Source organism: Impatiens glandulifera, chromosome 5, assembly GCF_907164915.1.
Source record: "Impatiens glandulifera chromosome 5, dImpGla2.1, whole genome shotgun sequence".
Classification (NCBI taxonomy): Eukaryota; Viridiplantae; Streptophyta; class Magnoliopsida; order Ericales; family Balsaminaceae; genus Impatiens; species Impatiens glandulifera.
In genome coordinates, this window is record NC_061866.1 from 8005347 (window position 1) to 8026163 (window position 20817).

The 20817-nt window shown below is 35.8% G+C and overlaps 1 protein-coding gene across 1 annotated transcript; it reads left to right on the forward strand.

Moving 5' to 3' along the window:
* The first annotated feature begins 7829 nt into the window (after positions 1-7829).
* On the forward strand, positions 7830-8886 carry LOC124940563 (protein LURP-one-related 15-like). The gene is made up of 3 exons (XM_047481088.1): positions 7830-8128; positions 8215-8430; positions 8498-8886. Exons 1-3 carry the CDS (start codon positions 7892-7894, stop codon positions 8642-8644), a joined length of 600 nt encoding a protein of 199 aa, XP_047337044.1. The 5' UTR covers positions 7830-7891; the 3' UTR covers positions 8645-8886.
* The last annotated feature ends 11931 nt before the right edge of the window (positions 8887-20817 follow it).

The following is a 20817-nucleotide window of genomic DNA, read 5'->3' on the forward strand; positions in this document are numbered from 1 at the left end:
TATTAGAAATTAATTGGATTGAATTGTATTGTATTATATTAAATTGATTTGATTTGGTTGGATTGCAGATACACAATAAAATTGGTTTTATAAGGAGTAGGAACAAATATTGGGTGACAGTTTATCCTAATGTTGATTCTGCATTTATAGTTAGAGTATTGATAAACCCAACGAATGAGTAGCGAAAGCAAGGTCACGAATCCTACGTGGCCTTGCCAGCTAGGAGAGAGAAAAATAAAGAAAAAAACAAATTTATCCTCTTTCACCCAATAGGGTTTCATATTTCTGTATTTCTTTCTCTCTCTGAAACGCATCATTTATTTCTCTTCTCCGGCTCCGACTGCATTTATTTCTCTTCTCCGGCTCCGACTGCATTTATTTCTCTTCTCCGGCTACATTTATTTCTTTCTACGGCAGCATTTACTTCTCCATGGTATCCTTTTTAAGGATCTTTATTTTTTTTTGAATAGATCTAGGGTTTAGATTTTATAGATCTAGGGTTTTGATTTTACAGATCTAGGGTTTACATTTTACATAAGTATTTATGGATTTAAACTGTTTGAATTTTCAGGAAACCGAAGCACCGAACTTGAACAACCCAGTAGATGAAGAACTTAACCTGAACAGATCCACCCATGTTGAACCCGAAAGGTACCCTGAACAGATCTAGTGGTTTCGGGACAAGAAAGGGTCCTTTCTTGTCCCGAAATGGTTGGTTTCGGGACAAGAAAGGGTCCTTCCTTGTCCCGAAATGGTTGGTTTCGGGACAAGAAAGGGTCCTTCCTTGTCCCGAAATGGTTGGTTTCGGGACAAGAAAGGGTCCTTCCTTGTCCCGAAATGGTTGGTTTCGGGACAAGAAAGGGTCCTTCCTTGTCCCGAAATGGTTGGTTTCGGGACAAGAAAGGGTCCTTCCTTGTCCCGAAATGGTTGGTTTCGGGACAAGAAAGGGTCCTTCCTTGTCCCGAAACGGTTGGTTTCGGGACAAGAAAGGGTCCTTCCTTGTCCCGAAATGGTCCCGAAACGGTTGGTTTCGGGACCCGGAAGGTGGTTTCGGGACCCGAAAGATGGTTTCGGGACCCAAAATGGTTGGTTTCGGGACCCGAAAGGTGGTTTCGGGACCCGAAATGGTTGGTTTCGGGACCCGAAAAGGGTGGTTTCGGGACCCGAAAGGGTTGTTTCGGGACCCGAAAAGGGTGGTTTCGGGACCCGAAATGATTGGTTTATGGACTTTTTTCTTACGGTTTCACTTAATTTTTGCAGTCACATTCCTAGTGTTGGAATGACATTTTCCTCCGAAGAACAACTTCTTGAATTCTACACATCATATGCCCACTTAACGGGATTCGGCATTACCAAATTAGGGAGCAAAAATGTAGGTGGTAAGAGGAAATACTTCAGCGTTGGTTGTGCCAAGAGTTTTCTGAAAGAATCGAAGTCAAAAAACAAGTTTCATCAGCCTAGACCAATAACGAAGACAGATTGTAAAGCAAAGATTAATGTTGTTGTTCGAAATGAAGGGGAATATGTGATAACAAGTATTTTTCTTGAGCACAACCATTCTTTAAGCCCTAAGAGAATACGTCATGTTAGATCCTACAAAGTAATTGACGGAAATGTAAAGAGAAGATTGGATACAAACGATGAAGCTGGAATAACTGTGGCCAAAACATTTCAATCACCACCATTTTCGGGTCCCGAAACCAACCATTTCGGGTCCCGAAACCAACCATTTCGGGTCCCGAAACCAGATTTCGGGTCCCGAAACCACCTTTCGGGTCCCGAAACCAACCATTTCGGGTCCCGAAACCACACTTTGGGGTCCCGAAACCACCATTTTCGGGTCCCGAAACCACACTTTCGGGACCATTACTTCAGCCAAACAAACATGATTTAAAAAACTATGAAATATTGACTTACAAGGCATTCGAATCAGCTGCATAAATGAATCCCACAACGACTTCATCTCGGTATTCCATATTGACATAATGATAGAACTCTACATTTCTTTGCTTGTTCTGCTTCATATATTGAGATTGAAGGCTTTTTGGAAGTTCCATCATATGTATGGGATATTTCTTCTGTTTTTTGGAAGCAACCAATTCTTTTCCCGCATGAGTTTGAGGGGCAGGCTCGATGATCTTCGTCGGCTTGTTCTGCGTCATGTATGGAGATTTAAGGCGTGCTGGAATTTTCATATGTCGCACTGGATTTCTCCTTCTTTTTCTTGGAGATCCATCTTTTTCAGGTACTTCATCTTCATCTTCCTCTTCGAGATCACCCACCTGAGTGTGAGCTACCTCAGTTTGAGCCCCCTCACTGTGAGCTACCTCAGTTTGAGCCCCCTCACTGTGAGCTACCTCAGTTTGAGCCCCCTCACTGTGAGCACGCTCAGTTTGAGCCCCCTCAGTATGAGCCCCCTCAGTGTGAGCCCCCTCAGTGTGAGCCCCCTCAGTATGAGCCCCCTCAGTGTGAGCGTTTACCCCATCATCCTCTGTGGGTGTTCGATCTTTGAAGTATCTGTGCATGGCATCCCTAAAAGGTTTATTACTGTCCATTGCTCTATAAATTACGTGGATGGCGTTGTCATACATTGGCGAGGCATCCCAGCCTGAAGTTAAAGATTCCAGTCTTCTCGTGGCCTTTTCAATAAACAGCGTACATTTAGCAATCCACGCCAAATTCTCTATAAAAGTCAGTTTATCAACGTCCGGACCTGCCGTGTTAAGAGGTGTTATATGCATAGGTGGTAGGCCTTGATTCGTAGGTGTTGATTGCGTTGGTTCTGACCTCATCCTAGGTGGCCTAGTCCTAGGTGGTGACCTAGTCCTAGGTGGTGACCTATTCCTAGGTTCTGCTGCTGCTGCTGCCGCCGCCGCCTTTGGGGTCTCAGACACCCCCTCATTCATATCCTCCTCATCATCATCCCCCACATCATTATCCTCCTCATCGTTCTCCCCCCACATCCCCGGTAGTGGAATTCGTCCCACAGCGCTTCCTTGTCCGAATCCTCCATTTTCTAACTCCGTATCCAGTCTAAACTTCAAAGTCGTGTCATTCCAACATGACAGTATTGGAAATCGACGGTCATTAACTCCTCCCACTTGTGGGTTGCTCACCCTATACACGTAGCACAACTGAAAACGTACATATGTTAATTAAAACCAATTATTTTTGCAAACAGAGAAATTAATTAACGGATAACTTACAATAAGGAACGTCTGTGGTCCTTGGAAATGTCGTTTTTCATTCTCCTTCACTTTTGCGCATGATTGAACTAATCCTTGAAGTACAAATTTGCACCAATTGAACTTCTTGATATTTTGAACATCTGAAATAGATTTCAGAATTCTATACCTGCAAGGGGAAAAAACATATTTGAGTCATATTAACATGTCATATAAGTTGTGATGCAAATGAAATAACAAAAATGATAGTACCTTGATAGTTGACCTAGGTGATCACACCAGAGAAAGCAGCTGACAACAAATAATACGAAGTCTATCTTAAAATTGTTGTCAGCAGCTTTGTTCTCAATCATTTTCGTCGGCATAGCAGTCACTAAAGGAGCGCCATTAATAGGGTTACCCCATCGAGTCCTAAATGCCTTCAGCTTGTCATCAGTCTCGTTATTCTGATATTCTACAATGTCCAACTCCCCTCTGGGGAGACCCAATACCATTTCAACATCTTCTTCTTCGATTTTCACTTCCTCGCCATTCTCTAGAGTGAAAGAACATTTATCACAGTCAAACTGCCTCACTAGATAACGGGATATCTCCCCGGGGCATTTTGAAAGTGATAATGAAAGTAGATGGCCAAAGCCTATTGACTTCACAGCCTCCTTTTGATCATTAGACAGAAGTTGGAGAAGATTGAAAAGGCCAAAAGAAGATGTCCTAGTTAAAAAAAGGTTGTGTGGGGCTGCTTTGGGAGCTGCTGCTCTGGGGGATTTCGGAACTAATTTGGGAGCTTTTGGGGATTTGTGAACTGCTTTGGGAGATGCTGCTTCTTGGGCATTCTTTTTACGTTTATTTGCCCTACAAAAACAAAAGATAAACATTTAAAAAACATGAAACAGATAATCTAAGAGAAACAAAGTTAAAGCAAGTTAAAAACCAAGAGAAAACAAGTTAAAAATCTAAATTTCGGGTCCCGAAACCAGCATTTCGGGTCCCGAAACAAGATTTCGGGTCCCGAAACCACCATTTTCGGGTCCCGAAACCCCCATTTTCGGGTCCTGAAACCCCCATTTTCGGGTCCCGAAACCAGATTTCGGGTCTCGAAACCAGACATTTCGGGTCCCGAAACCACCCATTTCGGGTCCCGAAACCACACTTTCGGGACCCATAACAGCCAAACATTACAAAATCCGATTTATGGGTCCCGAAACCACCCATTTCGGGTCCCGAAACCACACTTTCGGGACCCATAACAGCCAAACATTACAAAATACGATTTATGGGTCCCGAAACCACCCATTTCGGGTCCCGAAACCACCCATTTCGGGTCCCGAAACCACACTTTCGGGACCCATAACAGCCAAACATTACAAAATACGATTTATGGGTCCCGAAACCACCCATTTCGGGTCCCGAAACCACACTTTCGGGACCCATAACAGCCAAACATTACAAAATACGATTTATGGGTCCCGAAACCACCCATTTCGAGTCCCGAAACCACACTTTCGGGACCCATAACAGACAAACATTACAAAATCAGATTTATGGGTCCCGAAACAACCCATTTCGGGTCCCGAAACTAACCATTTCGGGTCCCGAAACCAACCATTTCGGGTCCCGAAACAACACTTTCGGGACTCATAACAGCCACACATATCAAAATTCAATTTTGGGGTCCCGAAACAACACATTTCGGGTCCCGAAACAACACTTTCGGGTCCCGAAACCACACTTTCGGGACCGTTCATTCAAAACACATATCAAAATCAAATTTCTGGACTATGTAATCATACTTTCGGGTCCCCGAAACAACACTTTCGGGACCCATAACAGCCAAACATATAAAAAATCACATAAATCATCACATAGAAGCAAATAAACACAAAATAATCAACCATTTCTATCGTTAAAATCATTAGAATCAGCAGAATCATAAAAATCCATAACCCTAACCCTAAACCCTAACCCTAACCGCAAAAACCTAAACGGTCTTCAAATCATCAAAATGTTTTAGAATTCTAAAGGAGATGTTATTTACCTTGTCCTTGGAGATTTTGGAGTCTTGCTTGGAGATATACCTGGACCACCAGCCTGAAAAAGAGAAAAGATATTCACGAATGCAGACAGTGAAGTGAACGGAAATACCCGAAGGAAAAGACCTACCATTTTCGATCGAAAGAAATAAGATGAATAAAGTTGAAGAAGTCGGGGATGCCGCCGCCGGAGAGAAAAATCGCCAGAGAAGAGAAAAATCGCCGCCGGAAAGAATAAATGAAAAGAAGAAAGAGAGAGGAAAGAAGAAGGGGAAACTGAAACGTTTTTCTTTTTTTTTTTAATTTTTTTTTTTTTTTTTTTTCTCTCTCCTAGCTGGCAAGGCCACGTAGGATTCGTGGCCTTGCTTTCGCTACTCATTCGTTGATATTATCATTTCTCTTATAGTTACTCTTGCTGTAGTCCTTACAGAGATCAAATCAAGAGCAAGAAGAAACAATGATAGTGGAGGAATAATAAATAGTGGAGGAATAAACACTGATAGTGGTGGAGGAATATTGTGATCATCTAGTTTGCTCTTTATTTTATATTGTACTATTACATTAGAACAGATGTCTTATGATGTTATTAATGTTTGATTATTTGTTGTAACTTTATAATAGATTGCAAAAAATAATGAAGAAAGACACATATTGTTGTTCATCAGAAATTAAATTTTTGTATGTCCATGTTTTTAGAGATTATTAGTAGGGAGATTAGAACCGAGATTATTTGATTTAGGACACGAGTATATATAATACTCAGTTTTCAAAACTTTTTCTTTTATAACGCTCCGTTTCTCATTTGGAATGCGACTAAACTTACGGGTTAAATATATAGCTCGCAAAAAAAATTACAAATGAACTAGTCGAGCGAAACTTGTCGCATAACATGCTCGAATCTAAGATCATAATTAAGATATAGTTTTCCGAAACCTTAACAAATACAAAATCACATATCGAAAATCCAAATATTAAAAACTACAGAAGATAACGATGCGCTGAAGAGGAGAAAGGGAAAGAAAAGACTGAGATGGATAGATTGAATACCCATAAATTACCTTGTCCTATACCAAAGAGTCAACATTGTAGGGATAAGATCTGGATAATAAGTAGTTGTCATTATTTGACTACACTTCCTTTATTGAATCCTTGTCTATCCATAAATCTAGAGGTTAAATTAATATATTTACTATTTTCATTTTACATAAATACTAGTACATTAAATGTTAATCATTAAATACCAATATAAATTTTTAAAACTTAATTTTCTCTTATTTTAATAAATAACTATTAGCTATTTTATTATGTTATTTTTATAGTCTTTATTTCAATCACTCAAATTAAATAACTAATAATGATCTAATTTTAATTATTATTATTTTTTTTGTTGGTGTTATATTAAATTTAATTTTTTTAAATATTATAAAATTACAATTTAATTCTAATTTTATGTTTGAAAAATATAATAAAATTAATTTGAATTTACATTATATATATATATATATTTGAATTCTAATTTGAATTTTATTACTTTCACCATCACAATTATAGTGATTTTTAAATAATATCAAAATAAAAAACCAAAGTGTTGGAGAGTCGCCTATTAACCCTAGGAAATCACTTTCTCTCCAAACAGAGTCGACATTAAAGGCACATAACCCAAACTCACTAGTATCGTCATCCATAGCCACAGTAACGCCGAGATCTTATAGTTATGGGAGGTGAAGAAGAAGTGAGCTCAAAGAAGGTGAAATCGCTGAGAATGGATCGTCCTTTGTAACTTCGATGGAGATGGGACTGGAAAGTGCGACTCCTGTTAGAACTTTAATCATTTTGGGACATTTTTAGTTGTCGAGGTTAGAAAATAATATATAATTATGGAGAGAAAATAATTAGGAAAGAAAAAAATATAAGATAAAATATATTTATAGTTTTTAAAATTTAATTAAGAAGAAGAGTATATGAGAAAGAAAATACTAATGGACGTAGATTATATTTTGATGATGTGGATTATTGTGCATTGTTGTAAATGAAATAAGGTTATTCGTATTATATTTGGATGAATTAATATAATATTTCGATAATTTGACCACCAAGATTTTTAATTAAATAACAATGATGAGCTCAAGCCGGCGGCAGCCTTCAGCAACAATAGGCATAAGGGTTTGACTTCGGTTTGGAATTTTTCTTGCTTTATGCTTGATCATTAAGTCTAGGCTTGACAATTGATGTTGATTCATGATTCTTGATGCTATATGTTTGAGACCTTGATGTTTGATTTGAGGGTTGATGCTTAAAATTATAACAAATAAACACAAATAGCCTAATGAATTAAAATAACTAGAGAGACAGGTTTTACACCTTATTGAACCTAACTTAATTAAATATTTATTAATACATTTTTATTATTCAAATATAAAAATAAATAAAATACAAGCTCCAAGAAATTTCAAAGATAACATCAATAAGAAAAGCATCTATACGAGTGTAAAATAGTTTGACCATCTAAACATTGAAAAGTAATAGGTAGTAGACATTTTCTTCTCTCTATCTTCTATTTATAAAGATATCAAATATGAAGAATAACAAAGAAACAAATAAAAGGAAAATTATAGGCTTTCAAACGACCAATACAAATATCTCATAATCTTAATTACAACCGGACGGTGATTATTTATGGCGTCAACTTCCAGCTCCGGTCAGATCTCAGTGGTGAACCCTCAATTCTGTACAGCTTACCCAGTTGATATGACCATAAAACAGAAGCTCTCCACCCTAAGTAAAACCAAATACGTCGTCACCGGCGTTAATGGAGATATCCTGTTTCAGGTGACAGGGAACTTCTTCGGCCTCCATGTCCGTCGCTTCCTCCTTGATCCTGCCGGAAACACCATCCTCACTCTTCAGCAAAGTGTACGTTTTTACTTTATTAAATCTTTTTCCAACCCCATATGTCTGTGTTTGTTGTCTTTTTTGAAAAAAGAAAATATAATTTTCAGAGTATGAGCATGCATTCAAGATGGGAAGTTTTCAGGGGAGACAGTACAGATTATAAGAATCTATTATTTAGCGTGAAGAGGTCGAATATATTCCAAATAAAGACTGAATATGATGTTTTCATGGCTACCAATCCAGAGGAAAATGATTGCTGTGATTTCAAAATCTGTAAAAAAGAGATCTATGCTGGAAACACTAAAAACATTGCTATTGCTCAGGTAAGTAATTTGATTTAGAAATTAATTGGAATTGAATTAGAATTGTTTTGTTTTGTTTGAATTGCAGATGCACAATCACATTGGTTTTATGAGTAACAAATACTCTGTTACTGTTTATCCTAATGTTGATTGCGTCTTTATAATTGCACTAGTTGTGATTTTTGAAGAGATCCAATCAAGTGCAAGAAGACATAATAATAATGGAGGAATGTGATCATATAGTTTTGCAATTTCTTTCCTCTATATTTTATATAGAACTATCAAATGAGGACAATTGTTTTCAGTCAATGTTTGATTTTGATAGTTGGTGTTGCATAGTTTTTTGTTTTTGTTTTGTTTTGTTTAAGTGGGTCTTTACTTGTGATGATGTTGATGTTGGGTTATTTGTTGTATCTTGATTTGATTTCGACAGACAAATTATGTAATGATTAGTATTTCTTGTATCTTTATTAACTTAAAATAAATTATGTAATATTTGTTTTATTTGGGTTGTTGTTTCAACACAATTATGTGTTAGTTTATATTATATTGTTAACTAATGAAATGTGTAGCATTTTTCAATACAAATAAAATTACAAATTCATTCTTTTTTATTTATAGTATGTTTACATTTAATGTGTTTGTTCTGTCACAAATCATTTTTTAGTTAAAGGATAACTGACATGAAACTCCATATTCATGACCTTCGTTTAAATTTAAAGTGATACTGAACTACGTACCTTGGTAGGTATCTTTCACAAAATTTGATTATAATCTTATATATAATAATATAAACCCGATAAAAAACGCTTTAAATCTTAATTTGAAAATTAATAAAAATGATCAATTTTTTTATTTATATACAAAATTAATAAAAATAATTGGTCTAAGCTTAAGATCTATGTAGTCTATAATAAGGATAATATTCAAGTCCGGCTACCTATACCAGATAATATGCAGATTATTTCAATTTACATATCTATATTGTAATGCTCATATTTTGTCCATTAGAAAGATTGCGTCTCAGCTCGATAATTGACTTCCTATAACTTACATTCCTATTCCTTTTGAGTAAGACAAAAAACCAAAATGATAATAGCGATTCAAACTCATGTAAAGGGTTTTATTTTGGAATAGTTTTGATTTATTAGAATCTTGCCTAATCTATTTATCGAAAAATTAAAAAAGAAAAATATTTTGCGTTTATAAATGCATTTAAAGATTATATTCTTGATTCGGTACTTTGTTACACCTGAGAAAGAGTATCGACGTCATTTTTTATATTCCAATTGAACTACGATCTCTACTTTAAACTCTTGATCATTTAAAAAATCTTATTTTACACATTATTTATTTATTATGTTATAACACTTGCGTGTAAGGGTGAATCCGAGCATAAACATGCGTCTAGGTTGGTATCAATATGTTCTTAAGCTATGTGTTTATGTCATTGTCATAAATCTTAAGTCTAAAATAACCAAAAAAAAATGTGAAAACCTATAACCTTGGAGTGATGCACAAAAATAGTATTTATAAAAAGAATAAAATGTTAGTTTAAAAAATAAAACAAAATCCAAACAGTGCCGTATCTTAAGGCATCTAAAAGTAGAAAAAAGAAAAAGGAAAAAAAACTCAGTAAACAAACTAGCCTTTTGGACAACTAGCGGATTAGATGTGGACAATGGTGGAGATTACATTTTCCAAGAATGGGCTCTTTCTGTGTTGGGCCTTGCGGAGAAGACGACATCTCGCATATGAATCGTGATCTTGTGTTATTGATTGAAAGTGAGCTCATTCAGCCAGAAACAACTAAAGCTCATAAACATATTTTTGGGAATATAGACAGACTATTTTTGTGTACTATCAAACAAAGGGGCATGTTCGTGAGCATTGCTTCGTATTAAAAGGAAAAATAAAGGATCTTATTGAAACTGGAGTCCTTACCAAATCGCCAAATCAGAAATAACAAAGTAGATTCATTTGTCATACCATGGTGAATGAAAAATCAATATGAGGTGAAACGTGAACGAACAAAGAAACCGGAGAATCTTCTTCCCACTTTTACAACTTTAACACTTCATTTTCATTTCGATTTACTTTCTTCAAAAACAAATTTATCTCATTTTTATAAGTGCATGTACATGAAACTACGTTTGACTTAATTCTCCTTTCTCCGGAGATATGTAGGTAGTATATTCATAGGTTCACCCCCATTTTAATATAATTTTCCTTCATTTGAAATCATGAGAAAAATCGATGCTTTGACCCATTTAAAAAAATTGAAAAAATAATGAATGAGAAAAACAATGAGAATGAACATGCACATGAGGATTTCAAGAAATTAGTAAAAGCAAAACCGTAACTATCATTTGAAGGACTATCTCGAAAGGAAACTATATGTTTAGCGGAAAACAATTTGAATGAAAGATATTTGATTGAGCTCAGTCTCGTGTTTCTCTAAATTCTAAGAAAGATTAGCTTTCGAAAGAAATCTATGAAGAGAAAGAAGATGATGAATCCAAGACTGAAACCACAAATTGAGAGAAGACGTCTTATCTCACAGAAATGTTTAAATTCAATGGCTAAAAAAACCAAAGAGCAAAAGTACTCATCGTGGTTGAGATTTTAAAATCGCCACTTGTTGTTTCAAGAGAACACAAGTGTATCGATTCTTACAGATATACATGTGGTGCTAAAAAACAAAAGCTCACATGTTTGTTGAGGTCTTGAAATCACCACTTGTTTTCGTAAAAACGCAATTATGCCGATTCTCCTAAATATATCCCGTTTGCCAAACTAAATGACTTACAAATATTGAGATATTGAAATCACCATTCTTTGTTCACCAAGACATTGTCTAAATTGTAAAAACAAGAACTTGAATGTACAGATTCTATCAGATACACTCCGAGTCTAATAAAACACTCTTCAAAGACAAGAGTTATAAAATATTCTCTGAAATCAGAAATGAAATGGAGATGAAACAACCTCATAATTGTGGCCCAAGGTGGAGGCCCAAGATTAAAGTGGAAGATGCTCGACCAAACTCTTTCGAGAAATTAAAAGTCAAAACAATTGTGTTGGGAAAAATTAAGAGTTAATTAACTAAAAGGAAATTGTTTGGAAAACTAAGTAAAGAGTTAATTAACAGAAAAGTTCTAAATATTAATCAATTAAGTTTTGATGATGTTTAGATATGAAAGAAGTTAAGTCGTCTAATTGTTTCTATGCAGGTGCATCAGATTTGGCTAAACTAGACGTGGTCTAAGCAGGCTAATTAGAATGTCACATCTAACTACGTGCTAGTCTAACATATACGTAGTTAGATGTGACATTCTAACATATACGTAGTTAGACGTGTCAGTCTAACAGATACGTAGTTAGACGTGTCAGTCTAACAAATACGTAGTTAGACGTGCCAGTCTAACAGTTACGTAGTTAGACGTGCTAGTCTAACAGATACGTAGTTAGACATGCTAGTCTAACAGATACGTAGTTAGACGTGTCAATTTAATAGATACGTAGTTAGACGTGCAAGTCTAACAGATGCGTAGTTAGACGTGTTAGTCTAACAGATACGTAGTTAGACGTACAAATCTAACAGATACGTAGTTAGACGTGCTAGTCTAATAGATACGTAGTTAAACGTGAAAGTCTAACAAATACGTAGTTAGACGTGCCGGTCTAAAAGATACATAGTTAGACGTGCAAGTCTAACATACACGTAATTAGACGTTGACGTCTAACTCCTTCAGACTAGTCTAAGGTGATTTGAAGTTAGACAATGAAGTCTAACTCCATTAGACATGGTAGTTTAATGGGATGTGAAGTTAGACGTGGCAGTCTAACTCCATTAGACGTGGTAGTATAATGGAACTCGTTGTTAGACGTTGACGTCTAACTCTCTTAGACTTGGTAGTCTAGTCGAGCACGTCTAATGCCTCACTTCAGAAGTTGTTTGAAGTTAACATACGTCTACCCACGATCAACTAATTGTACGCTACTCCTTCTCCACTTTATGTTGCAGTCCAGTACGCCAGCTACTTGTATCAAATGAATGAACGCCACATACGCAAATATTCCTTCCACTACTTGTTTAGTACATGACAGTTCCAGAAAGATATCTGGTGCACTACCGTTCAGTACGGCTACGTTCCATGAGCACAAAGTCTGTTATACTATGTCCTTTAGGCGACCATCCTATGGGCGCGTGCCACGTGTCCATACAGAAGATTCGACCGTTGGTGTCCTTCCTCTATATTTAGCTGCTCAAGGACAACGGACAATCTGCTAGAAGAATTACCAGTTACTCTTCTTACATAACTGCCTTACGAATTACCGAATCACTCTTACACTTACTGATTGTACATCATATTCAAGTTCAAGAGAGAATCAAAAACTGTCTAGTTTAGAGATATTCCTGATCATATTGTAAGTTAAACAGACTATGTTCTGTTTCATAAAGTGTTAGTTATTCAGTAAACTGTATTTGATTCAAGAAGTTTAGTAAAATCCTTTCGGTTGTTGGAAGAAGGGGTGACGTAGGAGAGTTAGCTCCGAACATCCATAAACAACCTGTTGTGTTCGTTTCAAGTATTTGTGAAGGTTTGCACAGAATAGAAAGTGATATTAATCCCTAATAGGATTTCTATCAATCTGTTTGTCCGAAGTTGTTATCAATAATTAGACTCCCGTCTCTATTGATTACACCAATTCTATCAAATTATATATACACGAGATCGAGTTCATGATCGATGATTTTTTTATGATAAAAAACAAAAGAAAATTGTTTCTTTTTTAGCCAATATAAAGAATGACGATTAAGGTTTAATTCTGAAAATATTTTGAATCCAAATGATTGTGATGATTCGTATAAAAAGAGGTTAAGATTTCGTTCTAACTCTCGACAAAAAGAAAGAAAAAAAACACATATGTCAATACTTTGGGAATTTTCAGAATAAAAAGAAAATGAAGTATAAGTCAATTATTTTTGGATTACGCAACTTAAAAAAACGAAACGATGAGAACCCTAAAATGAAGTATAAGTCGGCTGTTGTCGGAAAAATGCATCGCTATTTAAAAAAAATACTCCTCATGTCAACACTATTGGCATTTTCGAAATAAGAAAAAATGAAGTATGACTCGATTATTTATGGATCACACAACTTTACAAAAAACAACAAATCTCCTATGTTAACTTTTGAAAAAAAAATAAGTATAAGTCATTTAATCATTTTTAAAATAAAATGAGAATTTGGTGATTTTTATTTTGAAAATTGAATAAGTTGGTAAACATTATTTAAACTAAGGCCTTGTTCAGTTTATTTAAATAAACGGGTTATTTAAATGATTGGTGATTATTTTGAGGTAAGTATATTTTTTTTGTTAAAAAAAGTTAAAGATATTAATATATAATAATAAAATAAAAAATAATAATTTAAAATGAAAAGTATTTTTGATAATGAATTTAATGATAAGATGAAAGAGAGAAAAGTTGATATGATATTTTTGAGTTACAAGTTATTTAAATAACATATACCAAACAATGCATAAAGTTTGTGATATATTTTATTTTTATCATTTGATTTAGTCTCGGTTTTCTAAAATAGTATATTATAATTCTTAAGAAGTTTATGCATACAAAGAAATATAAAAACACTTACCAAGGTAGCCCAATGGTAAGAGTCAATAATAATCTAAAATCGAAGGCCAATAACAACACTCAAGTAAGCAATATCAATGACTCTAACCAGGCTCAGGTTGAGAGAAATGTGAACAGGTCTGAACTTAACAGCAATGAACGCACTGAGGGTGATAAGATGGGCAACCAAAAGCAAGAACATATAAGGGTAAGGAAGAAGATAGGAAAAAGAATGAAGTGGGTAAGGGTACAAGCTGGCCCTACTAACGTTGATCATATTGGTCATGTTCAGGGCACCGGTCCTAGGGATTCTGTTTTCTCAAGAATAGGTCCTGTTCAAAATGTCAGTCCTGGTCAGGGTATCAGTCCTGATAAAGCTGGACATAGACACACCGATCCTAGAATTTCTCATAAAGCTACTGTTTCTAGCCATATTAACCATATTAAGACTGATCCTGGACTTGTTGATCATGAAACTACTCAAGCTACCGGACTTGCTACTACAGGTCCTGATGAAAAATGTGCAACCATTGCTGATCCCGACTATATTGGTCCTGATACTGGCACAAGTCCTATTATTGTGGATGATACTATTGTTGGTCATAACTCCACCGATCCCAATACTGATCAAAGAACTGGTCTTGTGTAACCACATGTCCTAGTTCTAAAGTTTCTGAAATTCAAAGATCTATGGGACGGGGAATACTTGGCCCATATGAAACAAGCAAAATTGGATCTGAAGGCACTCCAATAGGTCGTGAGTCTACTCTTCACAGTTTTAGGAATGCAAGCAGGAACCGAAAAAACAATGTCATCAAAATTCGAAATTACCTGATCCTTGGGCTCAGAGCCACCTTTCGAGATGATGAACAGGAGAATCTTGGAATAAGTAATAAAGAAGCTCTTGAGAATGGACTAGGAAATCTTGGGTTTTGTGAAATCAAAAGATCAAGTGCAGAAGAAGACAATTTGGTCTTGAATAAGGCAGTGAGCCTTAGTTCTGAAGTAGGCGAATTAAAACCGATAACAAACATGAATCCAGTAGTGAAGAGGTTCAAACTCAGAAAAAACCTACTAAAGCAGAACAAGATGAAAATCGAAGACAAAGCAGAAAGATTCTGGATCCAGAAGCTACTAAATATATCACGGGAGAAGATGAGATCTACATGAGGCAACTCTCACTCAATGGCAATAGTATTCCATGTAATCAAACTGTAGCCATTGAGGATAGTGAGGCAAGTGATGCTTATGATTTCTCTGATGAAGAGGTCCAGGACAGTCTGGAAAGTCAGGAACCCAACACTTATATTCATTCATGAATATAGTGACATGGAATATAAGGGGACTCAATGACCCTCTAAAATGTAAAGAAATCAGGAGGATCATTGAGAATCAGAAGATCACTATTATGGGTATTCTTGAGACAAAAGTCAAAAGTCAGAATGTTGAGAAGGTTAGCAAACTGTGTATTGATAGTAGTTGGGAAATCATTCACAACTCAAATGACAAAACGGGCAGAATCTGGGTTATTTGGGATAACAAAGTTGTTGAGGTGATGACTCTCTTTTCGAATGATCAAGCAATCTTGGTGGAGGTCAAAGACAGAATCACAAGAATCGTGTTTAATCTTGCTATTGTCTATGGTAGCAACTCAAGCACTGACAGATGACTCCTCTGGAATTGTCTTAGAAACTGGATCGGTATTGATAAATCTTGGGCTATCCTCGGTGATTACAACGTAACCAGAAACGAATCTGATCGTAGCCCAGAATCTGAAATTACTCGAGATATGATTGACTTTAATGACTGCATCAGAGATATGGGTTGTATCGAGCCTACCAATTCTGGGAACTTCTTCACTTGGTCTTCTACGAGAGGGAATGAGCAAATTAGAAAAAGTAGAATTGACAGATGTCTGGTAAATGAGAGCTGGATTAACCAATTTCCGAGAAGTCAACTTCATGATTTGAATCCGGGTATATCTGATCAATGCCCGATTAAATTGTTCTGGGAAAAGGAAGAAAGGCTCAAAAGGCCCTTTAAAATTTTCAATTTCTGGATGGATAATGATAAATTCAAGAGTATTCTCGAAAGCGTATGGTCAACAGATGTCAGAGGTTCCAACATGTACAGGGTTTCTGAGAAGCTTAAGCTCCTGAAGAATCATCTCCAAAGCTTTGACAAGAAGAAGTTCAGTAATATCTCCAATAGAGTTCTGGCTGCTAGAGAAGAACTGGAAGAGGTTCAAAAAAAGTTATTAAGGGATGATAGTGATGAACAACTCAATGAAACAGAAAGATATGCGCTTGAAAACTTTAGGAAACTGAGTCTGCTTGAAGAGAATTTTGTTAGACAGAAATCAAGACAGAGCTGGCTTTCGTTGGGTGACAAAAACACAGCTTTCTTCTACAGAAAATGCAAGGCTAAAAACATGAGAAACAATGTGTACAAGCTGAAGAATGATGATGGTGAATATGTTCAGGGTCAAAAGGGTGTCCAAGATCTGGCTATTGATTTCTATAAACAACTTATGGGTACAAGAAAGCAGCATCAAAGTCACCTGAATACCTTGTATCAAATTATTGATAGGAAAATCTCTGCAGAAGATAGTCGCGAGTTGATAAGGGTGGTCACGAAGGTTGAGGTTAAAGAAGCTCTGTTTAGTATTGATGGGAATAAAAGCCCAGGTCCTGATGGGTTTAATGCACAGTTCTTCAAAGATAATTGGTCGGTTGTGGGTAAAGATGTTACTGATGGGGTTCTGGAGTTTTTCAAAAATAGGAAGATGTTAAAGCAATGAAATACAGCGGTCCTAACCTTGATCCCCAAAACTGCGGTACCTGAGAAAGTACAAGATTTCAGACCAATTTCCTGTTGCAATGTGATTTATAAAATAATTTCAAAAATCATTTTTAAACGTTTTAAAAATGTAATAGGAAAAATAATAAATCTTAATCAATCTGCATTCATCCCCGGTCGGACAATCTCTCATAATATTCTTCTCATGCAGAGCCTATTAAAAGGCTACGAGAAAAAGAAAATATCCCCGAGAGTGGCTTTTAAAATAGATATCAAGAAAGCTTTCGACTCTGTTAGATGGGAAGTCATTCGAGACTTTCTGGTTGTTTCTGCTTTTCCTATGATTTTTATCGATTGGATTATGCAATGCGTTTCATCATCCTGCTTTGTTGTTAGCGTCAATGGAGTCCACAAAGGCTATTTCAAGGGTGAAAACGGGGTAAGGCAAGGGGACCCCCTCTCTTCTTACCTTTTCGTAGCTATCATGGCGATCTTTGAGAGCATCTTCGCGATGTTCCGAAAGAATCATCCATACATCTTTGACCCATTCTGTGAGGTAACACATTTATGCTTTGCTGACGATTTGTTCATTCTAGCGCACGCAGACGTTGATTCCATTAAAACTATTAGGGCTGCACTAACGTTCTTTTCTGAGGTAACAGGTTTAACTATTAATGAAAGCAAAAGTGTGGCATTTTATGGAGGCGTGAAGGACGAAACAAAGCAGGACATCTTCAACATCATGGGCATCAAGGAAGGCAGCTTTCCCATAAGGTACTTAGGAATTCCGTTAACTGCGAAGCAGATCGAGATCTCACACTGCAAGCCGCTGATTGAAAAGGTAAAAAACGCGATATCTGGCTGGGCAGCAAAAAAACTTTCTTATGCAGGGAGGATCGAACTTATCAAAACCGTGGTTATGGGCATAGTTGGCTATTGGGCGCAGCAAATGGTCATTCCGAAGAAGGTAATGAAGGAACTCGACACGCTGATGAGAAACTTTATCTGGGGTAGTAGTGGAAAAGGAGGAAAGAAAGTCAAATGGACCGCTCTCTGCAAACCGAAGGACGAGGGAGGCATCGACTTGAAGAACTGTATCGAGTGGAACAAGGCTCTAACCTTCAAGCATCTGTGGGCTTTGGAGCGCAATAAGGAGTCACTATGGATCAAATGGGTGCATACGAGGTTTATGAAACACGAAACCAACATCTGGACCTGCAAAATTCACGAAGGTATGAGTTGGTCTCTAAAAAAGATTCTTAAACTAAGAAGCGATATTGCAGATCTTTATGACATCCGACTAGGGGACGGGAAATGCACTTTATTCTGGCATGACCCTTGGTTTGAAAACCAGCCTATCATCGACAGGGAGGAGTTTCAAAATACTCGTATCAGAAGGGACTGCGTAAAAGCGAAAATTAGAGACATCAAAGACGGGAATTGGAACTTGCTCTTAAGAAGAACTCCAGAAGGAAAGAGGATACTTGATCATATAAGTAACATACAACTACACGACAGACCGGATATTCATGAATGGAAAGCTGAGGACAATGGGAAGCTGGTATTGAAGAAAATATGGGAGGTAATCCGGGAAAAAGCGCAGAAAGTAGAATGGGCTCCTCTTGTATGGTCAACGAAGATTATCCCTCGACACCAGTTCATTCTATGGCTCGCCTTCTAGGAAAGACTCAGCACTCGTGATCGTATCAGTAAGTATATGAGCATCCCGGACGCGAGCTGTCTTCTATGCATAGGAAATGAAGAAACCATAGATCACCTATTCGGGAGCTACTGTATTGTTTCGGAGCTTTGGGACAGATTCTATAAAAGCCTGGAGCTGACCAGTTTTCCGAGCGAATGAAATGAAATTAAAGAAGCAGCACTACTCAAAGCCAAGGGAAATAGATTTGCAACAAGCGTGTTCAAGTGTGGCTTTGGAGCAGTGGTGTATAACATTTGGCAAGAACGGAATGCAAGGGTATATGACAGAACCCGTAGGAGCATTGACGAGTTATGGAAAGATATTGTATCGGATTGCAGCGCCCTCGCGGGAACGTGGAGAAGAATTCCAAGCACGGAGCAGAACTGGAATATCTGCAAGAAGTGGAATTTACCGTTTTTTAAACTCACTAGAATTGAAATCATTGTAAACAAATAATTCATTTACGTTTTTAGCTTTTTAGCTTTTATTCAGAATGTTACGACTTCAAAATCATTCTAGGCCTGTCTAGAATGATCTCTTAAACTCGTGGTTTTTTTTCCCGTTTTTGGGAATTTTTAATGAAATGACGCTAAGTCGTTTTTCCCCCAAAAAAAATGGTAAGAGTTGGCTTAAGAGAACAAAAGATCACGGTTTCGATTCCATGGAAGCGCTTTGAGTTTAAGCGGGTGAGCATGACTGTGGGGTGTTATGCTAGTTCTCCTTCATTAAAAAAAATAAATAAAATTTAAAAACATGTATATTATGTATAAAGATGTGACATGTTTTTATAGTTTGATTAGACTTGAACTTCAAGAGAATTATTGTACTACTCTCTTATAGTTTCACATTTATGTTTGTAATATAATTTATTTCTATCCTTTAATGTAATTTGTTGTACTTATATAATTTTACTTATTTTTAAATAATTTTTTGATTTTAATTTTAATTTTATTAATTTATTTTATGTAAATTCAAATCATTGTATTTCAGGTAAAAAAATAATAAAGTAATAGATATAAGTAATTATTAAATTTGAGTTAATAAATTAAATTTATAATATTATTTTGAAAGGTATCTTATCTAATCTTATGTTCTTTAGAAATTAAGATTTTATAATACTTTTCTAAACTGTTAAAGTAAAATATAAAATGATTTTATTTGTGTTTGATATTAGAGATATAATTAAATTATATAAAAATATTTAATTCTTAGATAAAATTTAGATCAAGTTACACTAACAAAAATATTCAATTTTTTTAACCAAATATTATTATTATTTAATATACAAGTTACTCCACCTCACCCCACTTCAACCTAATTTTAAAAGAAAAAAAATGATAAACTCAACTTAATATTCAATTAAAGTAAGTCCACGAATTAACGTGGTATGACACGTGGGTAGGATGGAGAAAATTTTCAAATGTCCCGAAACGGTAATTTCGGGTCCCAAAACGGCCATTTCAGAAACAAAAAAAAATTTCTTCCCGAAATGGTCATTTCGGAATTTTTTTTTCTTCCCGAAATGACCGTTTCGGGATCCGAAATGAATAGTTTCGGGACCCGAAATTAGTGGTTTCGGAACTCGAAATGAGTGGTTTCGAAACCCGAAATGAGCGCTTTCGGGACGTGGGGACACCTGGAAGGCTACGTCGAATTCGTGAATCTACTTTCGTTAAATCTTTCGTTAAGTTTATCAATCCTCTTTTAAAAGTAAAAAATGAACGTATTAATTGAGCTATCTAACTTGTTAACAACTAAATGGTATTGATTTAAACTTGTAACAAAATTATAACAAAAATAGTTTAAAAATAATTTAATTATTTTCAAATATATATTATAATACAAGTTGCATGGGTAAAAGTTAAAAATAGTTTCACCATCCAAACATTCAAAACAAAATAATATATATATATATATATAATTCCATTTTTTAACCTGGTGATAACAATAATTCAATATTCTCACTATAAGGTCCTGAGTTTGAGTCTGTTAGACGTAAAATTATACGCATGTTTAAGTGTGTTTGTAGGCTACATATTTAATATTGTCCCATTTTATTTGTATATTCGAAACGAGTAAGTTTCAACAATAATTGAAATCAAAATAATATTTTTACACTTAGATTATTTTTTTTATTTGTTAAATAGAGTGGCTACTCTAAAAATTAATAATTTTTTAATCAAATCTATCATTTTCATAATTTTTAATGGGATTCAATAGTAGAGCAGATTTTGATTATTAAAATTAAAAAATAATAATTTCCTTA